General features: G+C 33.4%; 2 protein-coding genes and 1 non-coding gene across 3 annotated transcripts; 1 reads left to right on the top strand and 2 right to left on the bottom strand.

Annotated features, from left to right (window-relative positions):
- Nucleotides 1-1,713: 1,713 nt before the first annotated feature.
- TRNAA-AGC lies at nt 1,714-1,786 on the bottom strand. Its single transcript has one exon. It is a non-coding gene; the product is annotated as a tRNA-Ala (tRNA).
- A 4,391-nt stretch (nt 1,787-6,177) lies between these two features.
- Nucleotides 6,178-12,522, top strand: LOC106778613 (kinesin-like protein KIN-14N). Its single transcript, XM_014666590.2, has 17 exons — nt 6,178-6,580; nt 6,730-6,979; nt 7,193-7,337; nt 7,420-7,529; nt 7,649-7,768; nt 7,881-8,063; nt 9,391-9,600; nt 9,681-9,755; nt 9,840-9,986; nt 10,058-10,196; nt 10,307-10,416; nt 10,623-10,784; nt 10,874-11,097; nt 11,333-11,414; nt 11,511-11,615; nt 11,702-11,806; nt 12,151-12,522. The coding sequence occupies exons 2-17, from the start codon at nt 6,788-6,790 to the stop codon at nt 12,328-12,330; spliced, it is 2,289 nt and encodes a 762-aa protein (XP_014522076.1). The 5' UTR covers nt 6,178-6,580; nt 6,730-6,787; the 3' UTR covers nt 12,331-12,522.
- Nucleotides 12,523-12,676: 154 nt separating this feature from the next.
- LOC106778556 (photosynthetic NDH subunit of lumenal location 3, chloroplastic) lies at nt 12,677-14,074 on the bottom strand. The gene is made up of 3 exons (XM_014666525.2): nt 13,684-14,074; nt 13,273-13,562; nt 12,677-13,164 (listed from the first exon to the last, which is right to left on the bottom strand). Exons 1-3 carry the CDS (start codon nt 14,018-14,020, stop codon nt 13,048-13,050), a joined length of 744 nt encoding a protein of 247 aa, XP_014522011.1. The 5' UTR covers nt 14,021-14,074; the 3' UTR covers nt 12,677-13,047.
- Nucleotides 14,075-19,514: the final 5,440 nt, after the last annotated feature.

Genomic DNA, 19,514 nt, shown 5'->3' with positions numbered 1-19,514 from the left:
AGAATCATCTAAAAAACAAAGTTACAAATTCATAACTATAGTTTTCACGCGCTAATATCAAAATTGGTCACAAGTTGTGGCTGCTATCAGATGACTGTGGAAGATGTACTAAAAGCAGTAATTCTCATTCTTAAAGTCCATGATCATATATATTAATCATCACAACTCCATTGTGCATGCATATTTCAAAAGAAATTCACGTTTGAGTAAATGGGTTGGTTGAAAAAATTTATTGTTGGTTGAACCTGAGCCTCGTGACATTTAAAGGCATTATAATCCGACAGCTGTTTCACTGGGAAAATTCAACAAGATTTGGCACCACAAGTTACATATGTTTTCTACTCCTAACAATCTCTTGCATTGTCTTCAGGTGCACCAAGTTTTTTACTTATCCACTTGCAACTTAAAAGAAAACATTATTTTGTTAGTAATAACTGACATGATATAATAGACAAAGAAATGTTGTACAATATTGTATGGATTTACCTTGAACAGTGTCATGCAATTTTCTCACTGCCATGCTCCATCTCATTTAACAGGGTCCAATAACTCATTATGATGGTCAATTAAGCATTGAAAATTGTGCCCTCAAAGCATGTGGCAACAAAGGAAACAAGACACAAAAACACCATGACAAGCACTACTCCTCCAAATTTACCTCATTCACAAATCAACAAGGAAATTGAAAGAATCATCAAACTTAATGAAAGCCAGATAACTTGTTGACATTCCACACATCTAACTTCAAAAAATTATATGAAAAGCACATTCCAAGTCTGAAAATTTACTCATTAAAAATCTTGTAAAGTTTTGTAGAACATATGATGTTATAGATTGTTTTATTGTACAAGATAGTCTGTTTTGACTAGTTTGTTTGTCTTTTAAACATCTAATGATAACATATCGTCACCTCTATAATAAATGATAAATTTCTTCGCCAGTCATTAGAGATTTTCTCTACTTGATTTCTTCACTAATTTAAGTATGATTTAAGAAAATTAGATATAACAGTTATTTCTATATAAATAGGACCTTTTTATTAACAATTTCGTAAGAGAGTAATAGTGATGTTTGTAACTAATGATAATTTTTGGTGTGTTTTTTCCTTAATTCTCCGTAGCTACATTTTGCAGATTTCTTCTATTATTGTTCTTTTTGTTTTGCTATACCCAGCTAAGTAAATTTGTTTAAAGTATTTATATAAGAACACTGATGAACCACACATCAACGTAATTGTGGTGTGTAACGAAAAGGGGTAGTTATTTGGACAAATGTACCCTAAAAAGAGGAGATTAATTAAAACCTGACACTAACACACCCCACAAAAATGTTAAAAAGGGAGTGAAATTGGATATCTTACATGGGCATTGGTCAAAGAAATAGAAGGCAAAAGTATAGCAAATGAGGTCAAAATTTTTCATGAGACGTGTTCCATGCTTCCAACCTTATCAGTGAAGAGACCCAAAATTAACCTGGTTGCGTATGATTTATGAAATATAACTGTCCCATAGGCAATTTTTTGCCCAACATGTAAATGCCATTAATTCCACACAGTTTCGTGTAAGCCTTAAACTTTCTAATACACAATTAACGGCTTTTTTGAAATGACTCTGACAAAGACAACTCAACGGTTTCGTGTAAAATAATTTAAAGGTAGAATTCTCTTTGCAAAAGCAATGTTACTGTTTTCTTCTTACCAAAATAAACCAAAAATGGAGATGCGGGGTATCGATCCCCGTACCTCTCGCATGCTAAGCGAGCGCTCTACCATCTGAGCTACATCCCCACGTTATTAAAATTTGAAATTATTGTTATATATTAGTTTTATTGTATGCTCATGGGTGATAGAATAAGAATATCTAAAACTAATCAGGGAATGATAACATAAATTTCAGTGCAAATGTCATCATTTTGAATTTAATCTTTTAATTTTGAAATGTTAAATCAGCTATGAAGACAAATTTGTAGTTTCTTTCTAAATTTGTTTTCGTGGTTTTCAGTGTTTTTGGATGCTGAATGAACTCTTTTGGTTATGATTATATTTGTAAACTTGTTTTGTTTAATCTTTTTAATACATTTCTCTTTTTCTCTAAATTTAGTTTATTACGATAGTGATAACGGTTGTTTGTATATTTTAGGCTTAATATCTCTGATGGTCTTTATTTTTGTCAAGTGCGTTTACTTTAGTCTCCATATTTTGTTTTTCTGTTCAATGTTGTCCTAAAGAATGTAAATTTTGTTCAATTTGGTCCGTTTTGCTAACACCGTTTAAATCGTTAACGGCCAAGTGTCCAGTTATACAATTAATGACACATCACCCTTGACACGTCATCATCATCTCCTACCTCCAGAGACCCTAATTTCCCCTTACACAAAAACCCTAGCCACCACCTAACCCTAACCACCGCCGCCACGGTCACGACCAACCACCATCTTCTCACCTCCATCATTTTCCTTATCCAACAACCACCCAAAAACACCACCCATGGCCACCTACCAGCACCTTCATTGGCGCCACCCGTGCATCCAACAATAACCACCACGAAACCCATCACCGCGAATCAAATGAACCAAAAACAAAAAACCCCAAGTTCAGAAACCCTAACATTCCCAATTTGAACCCTCATCCCCCACTTCACAAAACCCATACCTGTAGGGAAGAACAAAATCCCTAACCACTCGCAAAACAGAGAAGAACCAAGAATTCCCCAAATCAATTTTGAAACGAAAATCATACATTCCAATTTACAAAAACCAGATAACACAACAAAAACCCTTAAATCGAAACCCTCAATCGCTATGGTGGCAGCGCGAACTGGGAAGAAGATGACGGTGAAGGCGCGCGATGAAGATGGTGGCGCGTGGAGGTGGTCGCAGCGGCGTCATGGTAATGGTCTTCTGGGTTTCGTTTGCAGGTATGTGGTGATTGCGGTGGTGGCCTAAGGGTTTAGGTGTGGCGATGCTAGGGTTAGATATTTAGTAAGAAAGTAGGGTTCGGGCTGAAGGTGGAAGAAGATGGTGATGTGGCTCTATGTTTTGCAATGAATGAAGGTTGTTCAATCTAGTCCTCATTTCTGTTAATTATTTCCGAATATGGTCCCTATGATGATGACTGATCTAGTCTACGTCAGAACATAAATGACAGTTCACTCTCTAATTGCACATGTGGAGATCTGGCCGTTAACGATTTAAACGGCGTTAGCAAAAAGGACCAAATTGAACAAAATTTACACTCTTTAGGATAACATTGAACAGAAAAAAAAAACATGAAGACCAAAGTAAACGCACTTGACGAAAATAGGAACCGTCAAGAATATTAAATCTATATTTTAAAATAAAAAAATGTAATTGAAATCATTATTAAACATATTACAACCAAATTATAAAAAAAATTAGTTTTTCTTTTCTATTAATGTGATATACAAAATATTGGGAAAAAAGTCAAATGGGATAACTATAGGAATTTAATAGCATGTATGAAATGATAAGATTTTGTATGAATTTATGAACTGAGGCAACTAGAGTCATAAATGATTGAGCAAGACAATCACGATACCATAAGTCTCTTTGTGTTTGATGCTCTCTTCCTTTCCTTACCCTTTTACAATTTTCTCTCAAGCTAAACTATAAATTAAGAGAAAACTTAAGATTAAGTTTAAAATTTAATAAATGAAATATTTCTGTTAAAGTATTTGAAATAAGATTAATTTAGAATGTATAAATGAAAAATTAATTTTGTAAAATTAAATTAAAATTAATTTTTTTTTAATAATTTTACCTATAATAAATTTTATTTTAATGTTTTCAAATAAATTAGAAATAATTTAATATAATAACATAGTGTATTATCAGTAGAGGACAATACAAAAAAGATCTTGATATTTTAATTAACAATTTTTTTAACAATTTTTTTATATTTTATTAGTCTGTTTAAATTTATTTTTAAAAAGATATTTAAAACGGACCGATCACAAACTATCACGTACACATAAACAAAACATTTAGAAATGTTTTTCAGTTAGGTCAACCAAGGTTCAACTTTCATTGTAAAGTACTAGCTAGTTTTGTGGATAATCTTCAGTTCATGACACTTGGAGAAGCCACTGTGCAGATTACTGCAGGCCAACAAGTGCAACTAAAAATCTCTACACGAGTTGATTTAAGTTTTAATTAGTCTACTAATTTGTCCCGCACCACCTTGGAATTGTTAAACTAACATTAACCCCAAAAGCTAAACTGAATAATCAAACTCAGTGTACTCAATCATGTGAAAGTCAAAGGGCCACACATAAAAAAAATGATGCCATGCCATTTATAAACCAACAGAGTTTAAGGTAAATATAAGCTTTGTTATATGTAGTAATTAACTTGTTTGTGCCCAAAGCTTTGTATAATCAATACACCCAAATGATAATTACAATGTCAATAATTATTGGCAGATGAATGAGTCCATGGAGCAATAAATATTCAATACTTACTAAACAATCATGCAGTTATTACTCATCACACCTAACTCATATATTCCTTCCTGCTTCAAACAAAGACTTGGTAATCAGCTTTCAGAAATTAACCTTTCCACATACTTAAGAATCAAGCACGAAATTGCTTAACAATCTAGCAATGGAAAATTACAGACAGCCAAGTGAGATTTTAAATTGTGGTTGAAATAGTCTTTGTGAATTCATTACAACACACACTAACACTATGATTATTGGTAACACAGACCAGTACTTTATAAGAATTTATGCAAAGCAATGAGCAAGAAATTGTGTGTGATTTATCTATTATTCCCTTGTAATTTTGCCGACAATGTGAAAGGGCAAGATCCGAACATCTAGAGTGAGATTGTGACACAGAGAATTTTGAGCTTTATTCTACTTAACATGGACAATGATGTCCACTACTATATTAATGTTGTAGCAATGCAATGCAATCGACATGCTTAGGACAAAACTTTTTTTTGGTGCATAGAGAGAGGAGGATAAGTCAATTCAAGAGGCATAGTTGAAGAAGAAGCCTCAAAGAAAAGGACAAGGAATGCAGCTCAGTACCAAGAACTGAATGGAAACACCAACAAACAACTATTTGTGTGGAATCATGTATTGTACCTTCTTCACTGTTTCCCTTTTTCATAACTTGCCACTTTGGCAGATTTTGCAGACTAATTAACCCCTTTTGGCAAATCAATCTCAAAATTCTTAACTCTCTTCTCACGCAACTCAAATATATTTGTTTAGAGGTCTAAGAAGAAGTTTGCAAAACTTTATATTTAATTAATTAGGATTTGGATGAAGTTCTGTTGGATCCTGCTACAGCAGTGGAATGAACTAATAATGGTAATTAATCTATTCCTTTTTTTATTTGTTTAAAGACTGTTGAAATGGATTTTATTCATTTATTTCTGTCACTAGTCTAGGTCTGTTGCTCCTGCTGTTTGGGAATAAAATTAATTCTGGGATCTCTCTGATTTTACATTTTACTGTCAAGAAAATGTTTCTTTCTCCCAAATCATTTTACTGTGCTGAAAAAAAATCACATACAAGTAACTGTTTATGCTTTTCAAGTTCAGTTAAAATGCTGAGAAAACAATTATAGGTACAGAAAAAATTCAGCCAGTGCCATTTTCTTAGATAATAAAATGAAAATAACAAGAGGGTTTATATGGTTTACCTATATGTTTTGTAAAAGACTGTATATGAATTTAAGGTAAATGGATGCATTTCGTATTCCTGAAGGTAACTTAAGTGCTACCAAACCATCGCTTTCATGCAAATATTACACATCCTTTTCAATTTGTTGAAGTCTTCATCAACAGGTATTTTATAATTTTCAGTCTAACCCTCATTATAACAATACAACAAAGGCAATACGTGTGGTTTGTATAAGATTCTTACAAGTTAACAGATAATATGCAGTTGTGTTAAATATTTGAAAGTAAATATTAAACATAAAAGGGTTGGAGTGGTATGGTAGAAAAAAATAACTTACATAAAACTATTTACAATATAAGTGAAAGAGATAAACTTTAGTAAATATTTAAATTTAAATTTCTTGGGGTAGTTAATGAAGTGCATGGAAAAACGAATCTTACACGTGATGGGCAGGAGGTGATTTAAAAAGTTGAAAATGGGAGGCAGTAAAAATCTAAACTAAGTCCGGACTGACAAACAGTACCAAACACAACACAACACAGATCTACAATCTATTGGAAGTCCACTTACCAACACAACAAGAACAATAATCCATTAACACTTTTTCACCTCTTTTCTTCTTTTTAAGGATCCACCCCCATTTCTCTATCTTCTCTCTCTTTATGCTCTCTTTTGTGTTTGTGTGTGTGTGGATTATCACCAATCTCTTCTTGCAAAAGCAACTTCCTTTCATCTCTTGTTAGCTTTCAACACAATCCATGACATGACCCCACAACACTAGTTCTCTCTCCCTCCCTCTTTCTCTCTCTCTATCTCTTTTCTTTTTACTGCAGTTTGTGGAGTGGTGAGCTTCAAAACGGAGACCATGAACTAGAACTGGTGTAAACCATTATTCACATTCACTCCTTCAACCTCTTCAAGGTTCAAAGGTACTTTCTTTCTCATGCCCATGATTTGTTTTCCCCTTTTGCACCTCCTTTTCAGTCACGGGTTTGTTTGTTTGTTTCCCTTAACACTTCCTCAGTGCAAGTGAAATGTCACGGTTAATAAAGTTATCTTTTTGTTGTGTTTTGCCCAGTTTATGGGTGATGAGCTCCTCATAGACAAGGACCAGTTTGCTGGGGCAGAGAGAAGAAATGGTGGGAACACCTATTAACGGAAGAACAAGGCCATCTTATGGTGTTGTAAATGGTGGCCATGATCTTGGCCCCAGCAGTGCTCCACCAAGCAATGCTGGTTCAGATTATGGCGCTATAGAGTTCACCAGGGAGGATGTGGAGGCCCTGCTGAATGAAAAGGCCAAAAGGAAAGACAGATTTAATTATAAGGTAAGTTGAAGTCTGTGGCTTGATGATCATTGAGTTCGTGTGATATCTGTTTTATTTCTAGGTTGCCTGTTTTGGCTATTTATGTTTGAGATCCAAGGCGTGTCAAGGTTTTGGTCCTTAATCAGTGTATGCTCTATGTATAGTAGTGCTACTTGAATTACTGCTTGGTTAGTTATCATTATCTTATGTTAACGTCATGTTTTGTGCTCTTAGGAAAGATGTGAAAATATGATGGATTACATAAAAAGGCTGAAGGTTTGCATCAGGTGGTTCCAAGACCTTGAGATCAGCTACTCACTAGAACAAGAAAAATTGAAGAGTTCATTGGAATTAGCTCAGCAAAGATGCATGGAGATAGGTTGAGTTTGGTTCTCCTTTCCTTGTTTGGAAAATCATTATCAAGTTTCTGAACTAATGCAGTTAGATTCATTTAATTGCAGAGTTGTTACTCAAAATCAAGGAAGATGAACTAAACTCAATTATTGTTGAAATGAGGCGGAATTGCACTTCTTTACAGGAGAAATTAGTGAAGGAAGAATCAGAGAAAACAGTAAGTGAGATTTTCAAGTCAAGTCAGTGGAATTTCATGGGTGAACCTTTTGGAGCAAAATGCTACGTAAAGGTTAATATTTGATAATAATTCGTACTTATTATCTTTGAAAACTCTAGGCAGCAGCAGAATCTCTTGTTAAGGAGAGAGAGGCCAGGCTTAACTTTGAGAGGTCCCAGAATACACTTCAGGAAGATCTTGGAAGAGCACAACGGGATCTTCAAAGTGCAAATCAGAAGGTAAAATAATATCAATCTCGATTCAATATTTTTTATGCTTCTTATCTGATGCTGTTAGCTGTGTCAGGAATTATTCTTATATCCAAATGTCTACATCAATGAATTTCTACAGATATCATCACTGAATGACATGTATAAGCGGTTGCAAGATTACATAACCAGCTTGCAGCAGTATAATGGAAAACTTCATTCAGAGCTTTCTACAGTTGAAACTGAACTTAAGCGTGTGGAGAAAGAGAAAGGTGCTGTAGTGGAGAGCCTTACTATGTTAAAGGGCCAGCTTACTTTGTCTATGGTGAGTGTGCTGCTCTGAAGTGTGAACTGTTTCAATTCAAAGTCTAGTAGTCATGTGTAAGAGAGCAATATAGTTGATACCTACAAGTCTGCAACTCTCTTAATGATCACTGGAATGTGTAAAACTTTTTTGCTGGTAGAGATGGTTGGGAAGAATCCAATAACTAATTTATTCTTGATTTTTTGCTAATGGGCATGTTTAGATGAAAATGACACTTCTAGGATGCATTGAATGCCATTGATATTTGAAAAACTTGTTTTTAATGACCTGACTACATGTCTTCCTGGCCGTGCTTTTTCTTTCCTTTTTCATGTTGCTATTTCACGAGGGTTGATCTTATTTAACTGAATTTCTGGTTTGCAAGAATGATGCTTGTAGAGTTATTGAGCTCTTCACACAAGAATAAGGTGTACTTTTGGTTTGGTTTAGAATGGTTTGTAGTTTAACTAAACTCTCTAGGTAAACGTTTGCTATTAAACAAATTTCTATGGTTCTCCTAATGATAATTAGCCTTCAATAGTAGATTTTCAGTGGGGGAATTTCTTCACCTGAAAACATTAACACATTACTAGTTGCTAGAGTCTTTTCAAGTAAAAGAACGCAGAAAAAATGGGGTTTACCTTTTCAACTGATTGCTCAGCTGAATGACCATATAGAGTGGCAGTTTGTGTGAAAGTTGAATTAATCTTGTAGTAAACTCAAATTTTCTTGTTGCCTATTTTACAAACCTCTGGAATCAATTCCTCCACTGTTACATACTCCAATGTAAGAATCTATGGTGGTAATTAATTTGGACACACATACCAATTACCTTAAACGGTTAAGAGAGAATTTTATAAATGCCAATTTCATTTGAATGTAATCAATACTGGCCCTATATCCCTCCTTGAACCTGGCATAAATGCATTCAATCATCGCAGAAGTCCTTGCATACAAAACCAGATGCTGTGTGGTTTTTCATTTGTACGTTGATTTTGGACATTGACACAAAGCAGGAACCATATGATCTTAGGATATCTGCTGAGGTGTGTGTACACGTGTTTTTATCAGAGTGCTCTGAAAGATCTCATAATAGTCCTTAGTGTGAAGAGCTAGAGATTGATAAATATTTGAAAGCTTTTTCTCATTGGATTTAATTTATTAAGAAAGCTGTAGAGTTTTAAGAGTTGATGTGATGTGTGTTTTATCTTTCTTCAGCATGTTCTTATTTATGTATTCTAACCTACGTAAATGTTGATATGTTATTACTATCCTTCCTTGGAATTCAAGCCTGTTTTGCTTATCATGCAACTAGTATCTTAAGTAGTTTCATTGGTTGGTTTACTAGTCTTCTCAAGAAGAGGCCACAAAACAGAAGGATGCCTTGGCCAGTGAAGTTGGATCACTTCGTGTTGAGCTGCAACAAGTGAGGGATGAACGGGACCGCCAACTATCTCAAGTGCAAACTTTAACTACTGAATTAGAGAAGTCGAAAGATTCTACAGAGAAGTCCTGCTCCGAACTAAACAACTTGACCATAAGAACAAATGAACTGGAGGTTGGTTTAATCTTGTTCTTTTTGGTAAATGTCACTTCCTATTGTTGTTAATGTAGAAATGTAATGATTTTTCTGCACAGGCAAAATGTGCTTTGCAAGATGAGCGGATAAAGGTGCTGCAAGACAAGCTCACCACTGCAGAGGAGAAACTGCAGGTAATGAATGAGGCATAAAGTTAAAAGAAAATGAAGTCCCATTGGACTTGTGATATGATACATTGGATTTTTGTTCCTTATTAGGTTTCTGACATATCTGCAAATGAGACAAGAACAGAATTTGAAGGGCAACAAAAGCTTGTACATGAGTTGCAAAGGCGTTTGGAAGATGCAGAATATAAAGTTATAGTAGGGGAGAAATTGAGGAAAGAATTACACAATACAATTTTGGTAATTCCCTGAGCCAAATTTCGTTGGTGATGGAAACAATATGCAGACCATATTAATCTCTGTTTTTACAGGAACTGAAAGGGAACATCCGCGTGTTCTGTAGAGTGCGGCCTTTGTTACCTGATGAGGCTTGTAGCACAGAAGGAAAGGTTATATCTTATCCCACATCGATGGAAGCTTCTGGACGGGGCCTCGAATTGACACAAAGTGGTAAGTCTCATGATACTGAACCTGAAGTTGCTCTTTTTTCTATTTCATGTATGCTTATTACATACTATAATTTAACAATGTTGTAACTTATATCGCTATTTCTATTTTAGGCCAAAAACATTCGTTCACATTTGATAAAGTTTTTGCACCTGATGCGTTACAAGAGGAAGTTTTTATTGAAATTTCACAGCTTGTGCAGAGTGCTCTTGATGGTTATAAGGTAATCTCTTAAAGTTGTCTCTTATTCCTTTTATGTTATTTCAAATCATATTATATGCATTGCATAACTGCGAACAATTGAGTAATTGCTAGTCAGATTAACTGCTAAAAAGGTATAACTGCCTTTTTGATTATCTTTGTTCTATAATCAAAAAGACTTTTGAGTTTTGATTGATAATGTGTTATAATGGACATTTTCTTTTCCAGGTTTGTATTTTTGCCTATGGTCAGACAGGATCAGGGAAAACTTATACAATGATGGGCAGGCCTGGACATCCAGAAGAGAAGGGCTTGATCCCTCGTTCGCTAGAACAAATATTTCAAGCAAAACAGTCTCAGAAACCCCAAGGCTGGAAATATGAAATGCAGGTGATATAAATTACAGTTTAGTTATTCATGTAATGGATCATGAATTGCAATGTTGAGGTCTAAGAAGGTTTATGCTTAAAATTTGGCAGGTGTCTATGTTGGAAATATACAATGAAACCATTCGTGATTTGTTATCTACAAATAAGTCATCATCTGATGGAACACCAACACGTGTGGAAAATGGTACTCCTGGGAAGCAATACTCAATCAAACATGATGCCAATGGAAATACACATGTTTCTGATCTAACGGTAGTGGATGTTCAGAGTGTAAAAGAGGTTGCATTTCTTTTAAGTCAAGCTGCTAACAGCAGGTAATTACTTCATAAGCTTCCTTTATTGGTTTCTAGTGCTCTTTTTCAATGTAGCTATTGTGTTGCATATCCCAAATATTCATAGTATAGGATCAAGAGAAATGAGCTACTAATTTTGGAAAAAATAACATGACATAGTTCTAGTGCAACAAAAATACTTTGATACATTTACTTATAGAAGTTAAAATCCTTTGCCTTTGGATGTTGAATTTAACTACATTGGTTTTTCTTTTAGATCTGTGGGCAAAACTCAGATGAATGAACAATCTTCTAGAAGTCATTTTGTATTCACTCTTCGAATCTATGGTGTGAATGAGGTATGGTTGTTTCTCCTCTGATAAAAGTTGAACCATTTCATAAACTCCAAAACATTCTAACATGTTTTCATATTGCAACCTATGTTGTACTGCTAGAGCACTGATCAACAAGTACAAGGCATTCTAAATCTCATTGATCTTGCTGGAAGTGAGCGTCTTTCGAGGAGTGGGTCAACCGGGGACCGATTGAAAGAAACTCAAGTAAGTAAACTCATGATGTTTTCAATTTCAAATAGCATCACTTATTTTCTTTCTATTAATCTAAACTTTCTTTGTATTGTAATTAGGCAATAAATAAAAGTCTGTCATCATTAAGTGATGTCATATTTGCCTTGGCCAAGAAGGAGGATCATATCCCATTCAGGAACTCAAAGCTAACATACCTACTTCAGGTGATTATTCTTTGTTCATACTTCAAAACAATCTGTAGTGCATAGTTATTTCTTGTACATTAAATTCAACACAATCTCATGAGGGACTTCCATGGTATACATTGTTAGAATCTCTTTATTGTAATTTCTAATAAACTATTTCATAACTAAAATATGTTTCAACTATAGGAAATCAAAGAAATCATGTCATGTAGCTGGGATATTAGACAGAAATCAGTTGATTGATAAACAAAAATTTCAATGCAGCAGTTTTGAAAATTTTACTGCATTGAATGCTTCTTTGTTGTTGTCTTGTAATCATTTGAGGTGATCTGATTTGTTGTGTTGGATACAATGTTGAACAGCCTTGTCTTGGTGGAGACTCAAAAACATTGATGTTTGTCAACATCTCTCCTGACCAAGCTTCAGCAGGAGAGTCACTATGCTCACTCCGGTTTGCATCAAGAGTTAATGCATGTGAAATTGGAACACCACGCCGTCACACCAATGGACGCCCTATAGAATCTCGCTTGACCTATTTCTAATCTTTACATACATCAATGAATGAATGAATATATTGTTTAACCTATTTGTGTAATCGCTACTACAGCAAAAATAACTTCAATTCTAACATCAGTGATGTTACATTACATCACGTCTATAGATTGTAATGTATAGTGAAGAAGTTATTAAGTATTCATTTAGCTAAAAAGAGATTTTTCATTGCGGTAGTTTTATTTTTTTGCAATTCAGCTTTGTCTTATATTCACCATTTCTTGTTACTCTTCTTTCTTATCATGAAACATGTGTCAGTATCAGACATTTTTGGAATAATTAATGTCAAAAGTGTTACATTCAAAGTAATAATCATTGTTATCTTGAGAATGTATCATACATAAGACATACTAAATTAAATCTCCAAATTTTTAAGACATTCTCTACTGTGGAGCTAGTCACGTGCTTCTGTACTTTTCTGTTCTTAAAAGAATTGTTGAATTGGTATTCACTCAAGCATTTGGCTGTAAGGTAGCATTAGCATGTTTCTAACTTGGAATACATAACATCATATAATCGCCAGGGTGGTGATACATATCCATCAATAATTGAAATCACTATAATAGTAGTTGACACTATCAAACATTTGCAATTCTTCTGACATAACATCCTCCTATGTTCTTGAAGAGCACCCCATCTCATGGAATCAGTATTGTACATCAAACACGTATAATTGATTTTTGACAAGAGAAATAGTAACAGCTTCATTAAATTGTTTCGTACAATACATCCATCCGGTCCATGACATCTTTAAGCAAAACTTCAGTTTCCTGATAGCAGGATTTTGTTTCAGGTAGACTTTTCTTCCTTGAAGCTTCTTCAAGCTGTCATTGAATCACAAATGCACTTCAACAATTGGTCCAGCCACTATTATAGCATAATACTAACTGATAAAACATGTAATTTTGAAGGAGAAAGAGAAAGAATATTACCCTTTCAAAATTATCAAACAACTTGTTAGCCATATCAGTAAGTTGCTGCTTTTCATCATCCACTGGAGTGGCAGAGATAAGCTTGTCAAAATCATAGTATATGATGGTAGACTTGAGTCTTAGGTACTTCCTCACATAGTTGAGTGTGTCTGCATGTACCAAATCTGCCATGGCTAGAAGATCAAAGGAATATCTCTTAATCCTTTGCACACTTCCTTTCAGTCCAATATCTGGCATGAACAGTCCCCTTTTAAGAAAAGAACGTGTTCCTGTTTTCTCATTTGCAATATCTAACCAAATAATAAAAATTCACATCATTTTTAAGACAGTCATTGTAAAATGAACAAAATAAACCAAACTTCAAGAACTCATTTTATTTGCCAAGTGTTAACTAGTTACAAGAGAGCTTACTGTTTGTGACAGTTAATCGAGGAAGAGGGTGATCTTCAACCCAGAAACCATTATCTTTGGCTGATGAAATCTTGTCACTGAATGGCCATGTGAGGACTAGAGTGGTAAGCCCTATTGCTGCTGTTCTTCTTGTGGTCTGAACTGAACATTCTGATGGTTCCTCTTGTGTTTTGCTTCCAAGAAATCCAACCACTTGTCCTCTTTTTATGGTATTGTGTGCATTTTGAAGGCATTTCAGGGGAATTAAGGTTTTGGAGATTCCATGCAAGCTTGTGAAAGGAGGCATGATCCTTAAGGAGCTCAAATGAGTGAAGTGTGAAACAGAGAGATTCTTCATCAAACCTTGGAAAAACAAAATCTATGTTATATCACTCATATCCGTTGCCAACTGATATATATCCAATGTGTGCCAATAAAATGGTTATCCTCATGAAGGATTCTATAGTAATTTTATCTCATCTCCGTATGGGCTTTCTGGGCCTGTGTGTTATGCTGTGGCCCGAGGTACTTTTTTCAACTTTTTCTTTTCGTACCCCATGATTACTAACTGCTCTCCATAATAATGATTGTTTTTTTGTTTTGTTTTTTGGATTAAAAAATAATATTTTTTAAGAGAATCATTTATAAAGGTTAGAAATAACTTTTTTAAAATAAATTAACTAAAACATATACTAAATTGTATATTTGATAAGTGTTTTTAATTTTTATTTTATAGTTTTCTTCAAATTGGTATATGTTAATAATTGTAATTTGTTTAAAAAAATAGATATTACAGTGATCAGTTTTTTTTATAAGGTAATAGTAATTTCCTAATTATATTTTATATTATTCTATACATAATTATCAAGAGAAAGAGAGAAAAAATGTTAGAGATTCATTAACATTAAGTTGATTCAAGTTTTGAATTTAAAAGTTTGAAGTAAAATCCAACTTTAATAAATTAAGAGTTAAATATGTTGTTGGTTCCTTAACTTTTAGTTAAAATCGGAATTAGTTACTCTTTGAATCTTTGGACTAATTTAGTCCTTTTAACTAAATTTGGTTAAGTTTATTTGAAGTTTCAAATGCATTTATCAATTAACATTCAAGAAAAAATGTGTTGAATAATGTAAACACCTCAAATGCTATTTTGAAATGTCTCAAATAAATTTTAGCAAAGTTTGGTTAAAAGGACTAAATCCACATATTTTCAAAATTGAATGACTAAATTAGGTTAAAGTTTCGAAAAGAGACTCATTTTAACTTTCATAAAAATTAAAGGACGAAAAACATATTTAATCCATAAATTAAAATATGGTTGAAAAAATATTTCAGTAAAAATAATTACGAAATATTACACCAAACATCGATTATAAACAAAATTAATAATGTAATAATTCAGACACCGAAATTGGAAATAATAAACTATAATAACATCTCACAAATATTCTTCCTCCTTAATTGTTTCATTCTTAGCTTATTTGGATTTTGGACTAACCTCTTTTTTTTTTTTTTAATGTACTAAAACATTATTTTTCAAGGAAAAAGTAAAGCTTAGTAAATTAAATTGTCTCTATTTCCAAACTAATTTAACCTTTTATCTTAAAATTTCATTATTTGAACTTATAATTAACTAAGCTAATTAATTTGTGAATAAATTTTCATAGTCCTTATTTTTTTTAATTCATACAAAACTTTATTACAAGCTTGTAGTCAGAAATTTATCAACCTTATGTTAAAATGAATAAAAGTAAGAGTTAAATAAATATATTAACTAAAATTCGTTTAAATATTGAATATGAAAAAATGTACTTAAAAATTAATAATATAAATAGTTGATAACTATTTTGTACTTATCGCAGGAAGGAAAAAAAAGGATAAATCGTAATCTTAAGCTTTAAATTAGAGTCGTCAAAATGGATCACAATCCGCGAGTCAATTCGGTCGGTTACGGATTCGGGCCGGGTTGGGTTTGAAAAAAACAACTCACTTCTATGCGGGTCAGATTTCAACCCGGCTCATTTAGACCCGACTCATGCGGGTTGAACCCGTGGTGAGCCGGGTTGGCCCACCAACCCACCTACCTAATTTTATTTTTTTAATTTATTATTTTATTTATGAAACCCTAAAAAATAAAATACTTTATTCACTCACTATGTATACCAAAAAAGTAACCTCTACTCTCACAAATCACTTTCACGTAGAGCTGTCAAAACGGATAACTCGGCTCGACCCGGCCCGGTCCACCACGGGTTGGTCACTTAGTGAGCCAACCCAACCCGGCTCATTTATTAGCGAGCCAGAAAAACTTGAACCCGGCCCGACCCACCACGGGTTGGTGGGTAAACGGGTTGGCTCACTAGCTCATTTAATTACATCTTTTTTAAAATAATAAAATATACAAACTTTCTGTAATTTAAATTTAAACAATTTTCACTCCCAAAAAATTATGTTAAAAGCAATTCAAAATAATAATAAAAAGTACACTATAATCCAAATGTTATTAAAAAACAAACACAAAAATCATACAAATAAGTTTCTTATATTCATCATTTTTTGTTCTTGTTGTAACCCTTGATCCTTGTTCTTGTTGTCTCCAAATTCACTAATAAATATTTTCTTAATATCAGAACAATTCCGATAATCAATAAAAAAATATTAGTAAAAAAAAAGAGAATAAGTACTCAACAACATCAACAAAAATTTAATAGTTTAATCTGTAACATAATTTCTCAAATTCAAAGATATCAAAAAGAGCTTGTTCAAATAATGTATACTCAAATTATTTAAATAAAATGAACAAAATCTAATACAAGCATGTCAGAACATGAAAAAATCATTCCATGTCTTCAAATCCCCCAGAACAAAAAAACAAATTCGCAAACCCCTATTTTTGTCATTATAGGGTTTTTGAAAAAAAAATGAAAGAGAAGTGAGAAAACAAAAATGTAGAGAAAAGAGAAGAAAAAAGGAAGGGTGTTTTACATGCTCCTTGAAGAATTTCAGTGAAGTGAGAGTGAGAGCACCTTCAAATGAGAGCAGTACCGTGAGAGTGATTTGTGAGAGCAGAGGTTACTTTTTTGGTATACACAGTGAGTGAAGAAAGTATTTTATTTTTTTAGGGTTTCATAAATAAAATAATAAATTTTAAAAAAAAATTAGGTAGGTGGATTGGTGGGCCAACCCGGCTCACCACGGGTTCAACCCGCATGAGCGGGTCTAAATGAGCCAGGTTGAAATCTGACCCGCATATAAGTGGGTTGTATTTTTCAAACCCAACCCGACCCGAACCCGTGATGGGCCGGGTTGGCTAGCGGGTTGTAACCCATTTTGACGGCTCTACTTTCACAGTACTTGCTCTCATTTGACGGTGCTCTCACCCTCACTTCACTCAAATTATTCAAGAAGCAGGTAAAACACCCTTCCTTTTTTCTTCTCTTTTCTCCACATTTTTGTTTCCTCACTTCTCTTTCTTTTTTTTTTTCAAAAACCCTATAATGAGAAAAATAAGGATTTGCGAATTTGTTTTTTGTTTTGGGGGATTTGAAGACATGGAATGATTTTTTCATGTTCTGACATGCTTGTATAAGATTTTGTTCATTTTATTTAAATAATTTGAGTATACATTATTTGAACAAGCTCTTTTTGATATTTTTGAATTTGGGAAATTATGTTACAGATTAAACTATCAATTTTTTGTTGATGTTTTTGAGTACTGTTTCTCTCTTTTTTAACTAATATTTTTTATTAATTGTCGGAATTGTTCTGATATTAGGAAAATCTTTATTAGTGAATTTGGAGACAACAAGAACAAGGGTCAAGGTTTACAACAAGAACAACAAATGATGAATATAANAAACTTATTTGTATGTTTTTTGTGTTTGTTTTTTAATGACATTTGGATTATATTGTACTTTTTATTATTATTTGAATTGTCTTTAACATGATATTTTGAGAATGAAAATTGTTTAAATTTAAATTACAGAAAGTTTGTATTTTTTTTTTATTTTAAAAAAAAGTAATTAAATGGGCTAGTGAGCCAACCCGTTTACCCACCAACCCGTGGTGGGTCGGGTCGGGTTCAAGTTTTTCTGGCTCGCTAATAAATGAGCCGGGTTGGATTGGCTCACTAAGTGATCAATCCGTGGTGGGCCGGGCCGGGTCGAGCCGGATTACCCATTTTGACAACTCTACTTTAAATATTTTATTTGTCCTTATAGATAGTATTATTTTTACAATTTTAATTTGCATATATGAGAAAAGATATTATGTTGCGCTAATATTTATTCTGTACGCATTTTATTTTGTTGATTTCTTTAATTGAACTTTATTCGTTTAAGATATTATAAAAATATTTAATTAATTAAAATATAAAATTGATGCAAATATTTAAAAGTTCTACATCATTTAAAAATAAGTGATAATTTATAATATTTTATTTCTTTTAACTTTTATTTTTCTTTTTGTTGTAAAAAAGTAGTAATAAGGAAAGTATAACTTGAGATGTCATAACTACTCTTAAATATTTTAGGTTAAACTGATTCAGAGACTCATATTTTTGCATTTTTGTCCCATATTCGTCTTCGTCTTATTTTTTTTACCAATTAAGTTCCTAAGAGTGAAAAATTGAAAGAAATTGACCATTGCCATTAAATGAAGTTAACGTGATTAAGTTTCAACTTACCTGTGCGGGTGAGGTGGCTAGATACCTTGACGTGACGTGCAAAGAACCTTTGACGTGGGTTTTATTATGCACGTGGCTAGGGATGGCAAAAAAATCCGCGTCTGCGGATATCCACAGATAAAATCCACGACGAATAGTTGATACCCGCAAATATTTATTACCCGAAACCTGCAAATAGTGGATATTTTAATACCCGTTTATAAACGGGTCGGGTGCGGGTATTATACTATCCGTACCCGCAGATATCCGTTACCCACAAAAAATAAAAATAAAAGTTTAATTTTTATTTTATTTGGAACATAAAATTGTGAATGGCAGATTAAACAAACAAGAACATCAGCCCAGAACAACAATATAGACTGCAAATCTTCATTTCATTAAACAAACATCTACAACTATTACATTTGCAAGTAACACAACAATCTACAACAAAACTACTTAGCCAGACATTATCATGCCCTTCCCATCAACATTGCAACTGCAATCATGTTGATTACACATAGAATACAAACAACCCCAACCAAAATTTTCATCTACTTTTCAAGACTGATAACAACTTTTTGCACAACAACTATCTTGTTATCCCTTTCGTTTTCAACATTCTTTAGCAACCTCTCATCATTTTCAAAAGTCTTGAGCAACCTCATATCATTTGTTTCCAACAGCTCACAACTAACACTTTCCTCAGTTCCCAAATCACTCCACCATTTTAAGTAGTTGTATCCAACATTTTCACCTCCACCCTTATACCTAGGGCAACTCCAGAACTGTTTTCCTCTATTCTTAGTGGTTTTCGCAGTCCTCAGCACAGACTTCTCTCCATAATAACAAATCGGTGACACCTCCTTCCTATTCCAGCCTCCATCTCCACGAGAGCTGACAGACCGCAATTGCTTCCGACAATCATTGCAATTGGACCATGAACACTGTTAATGGATTGGCAAGCGTACCAAATCATATCAAGTAATAATAAATGGTAAGTCTAAGTATCGTTTTCCCAAGAGACTTGAAAGGCCTTATCGTTCGCGTGAATTAAAATCGTAAGACTTGAAAAGAAAAATTAATTAATTGAGTTCGAGAATAAAATATGAACATGCAAAAGAGATTGATTCAATTGACAAGAAGAAAACAATGGATGAATGGAGTTGTTGGGGGTTTACAATTTCAT

Source organism: Vigna radiata, unplaced genomic scaffold, assembly GCF_000741045.1.
Source record: "Vigna radiata var. radiata cultivar VC1973A unplaced genomic scaffold, Vradiata_ver6 scaffold_23, whole genome shotgun sequence".
NCBI lineage: Eukaryota > Viridiplantae > Streptophyta > Magnoliopsida > Fabales > Fabaceae > Vigna > Vigna radiata.
Note: the sequence above shows the minus strand (reverse complement) of the source record. Positions and strands in the feature narration are given on the sequence as shown.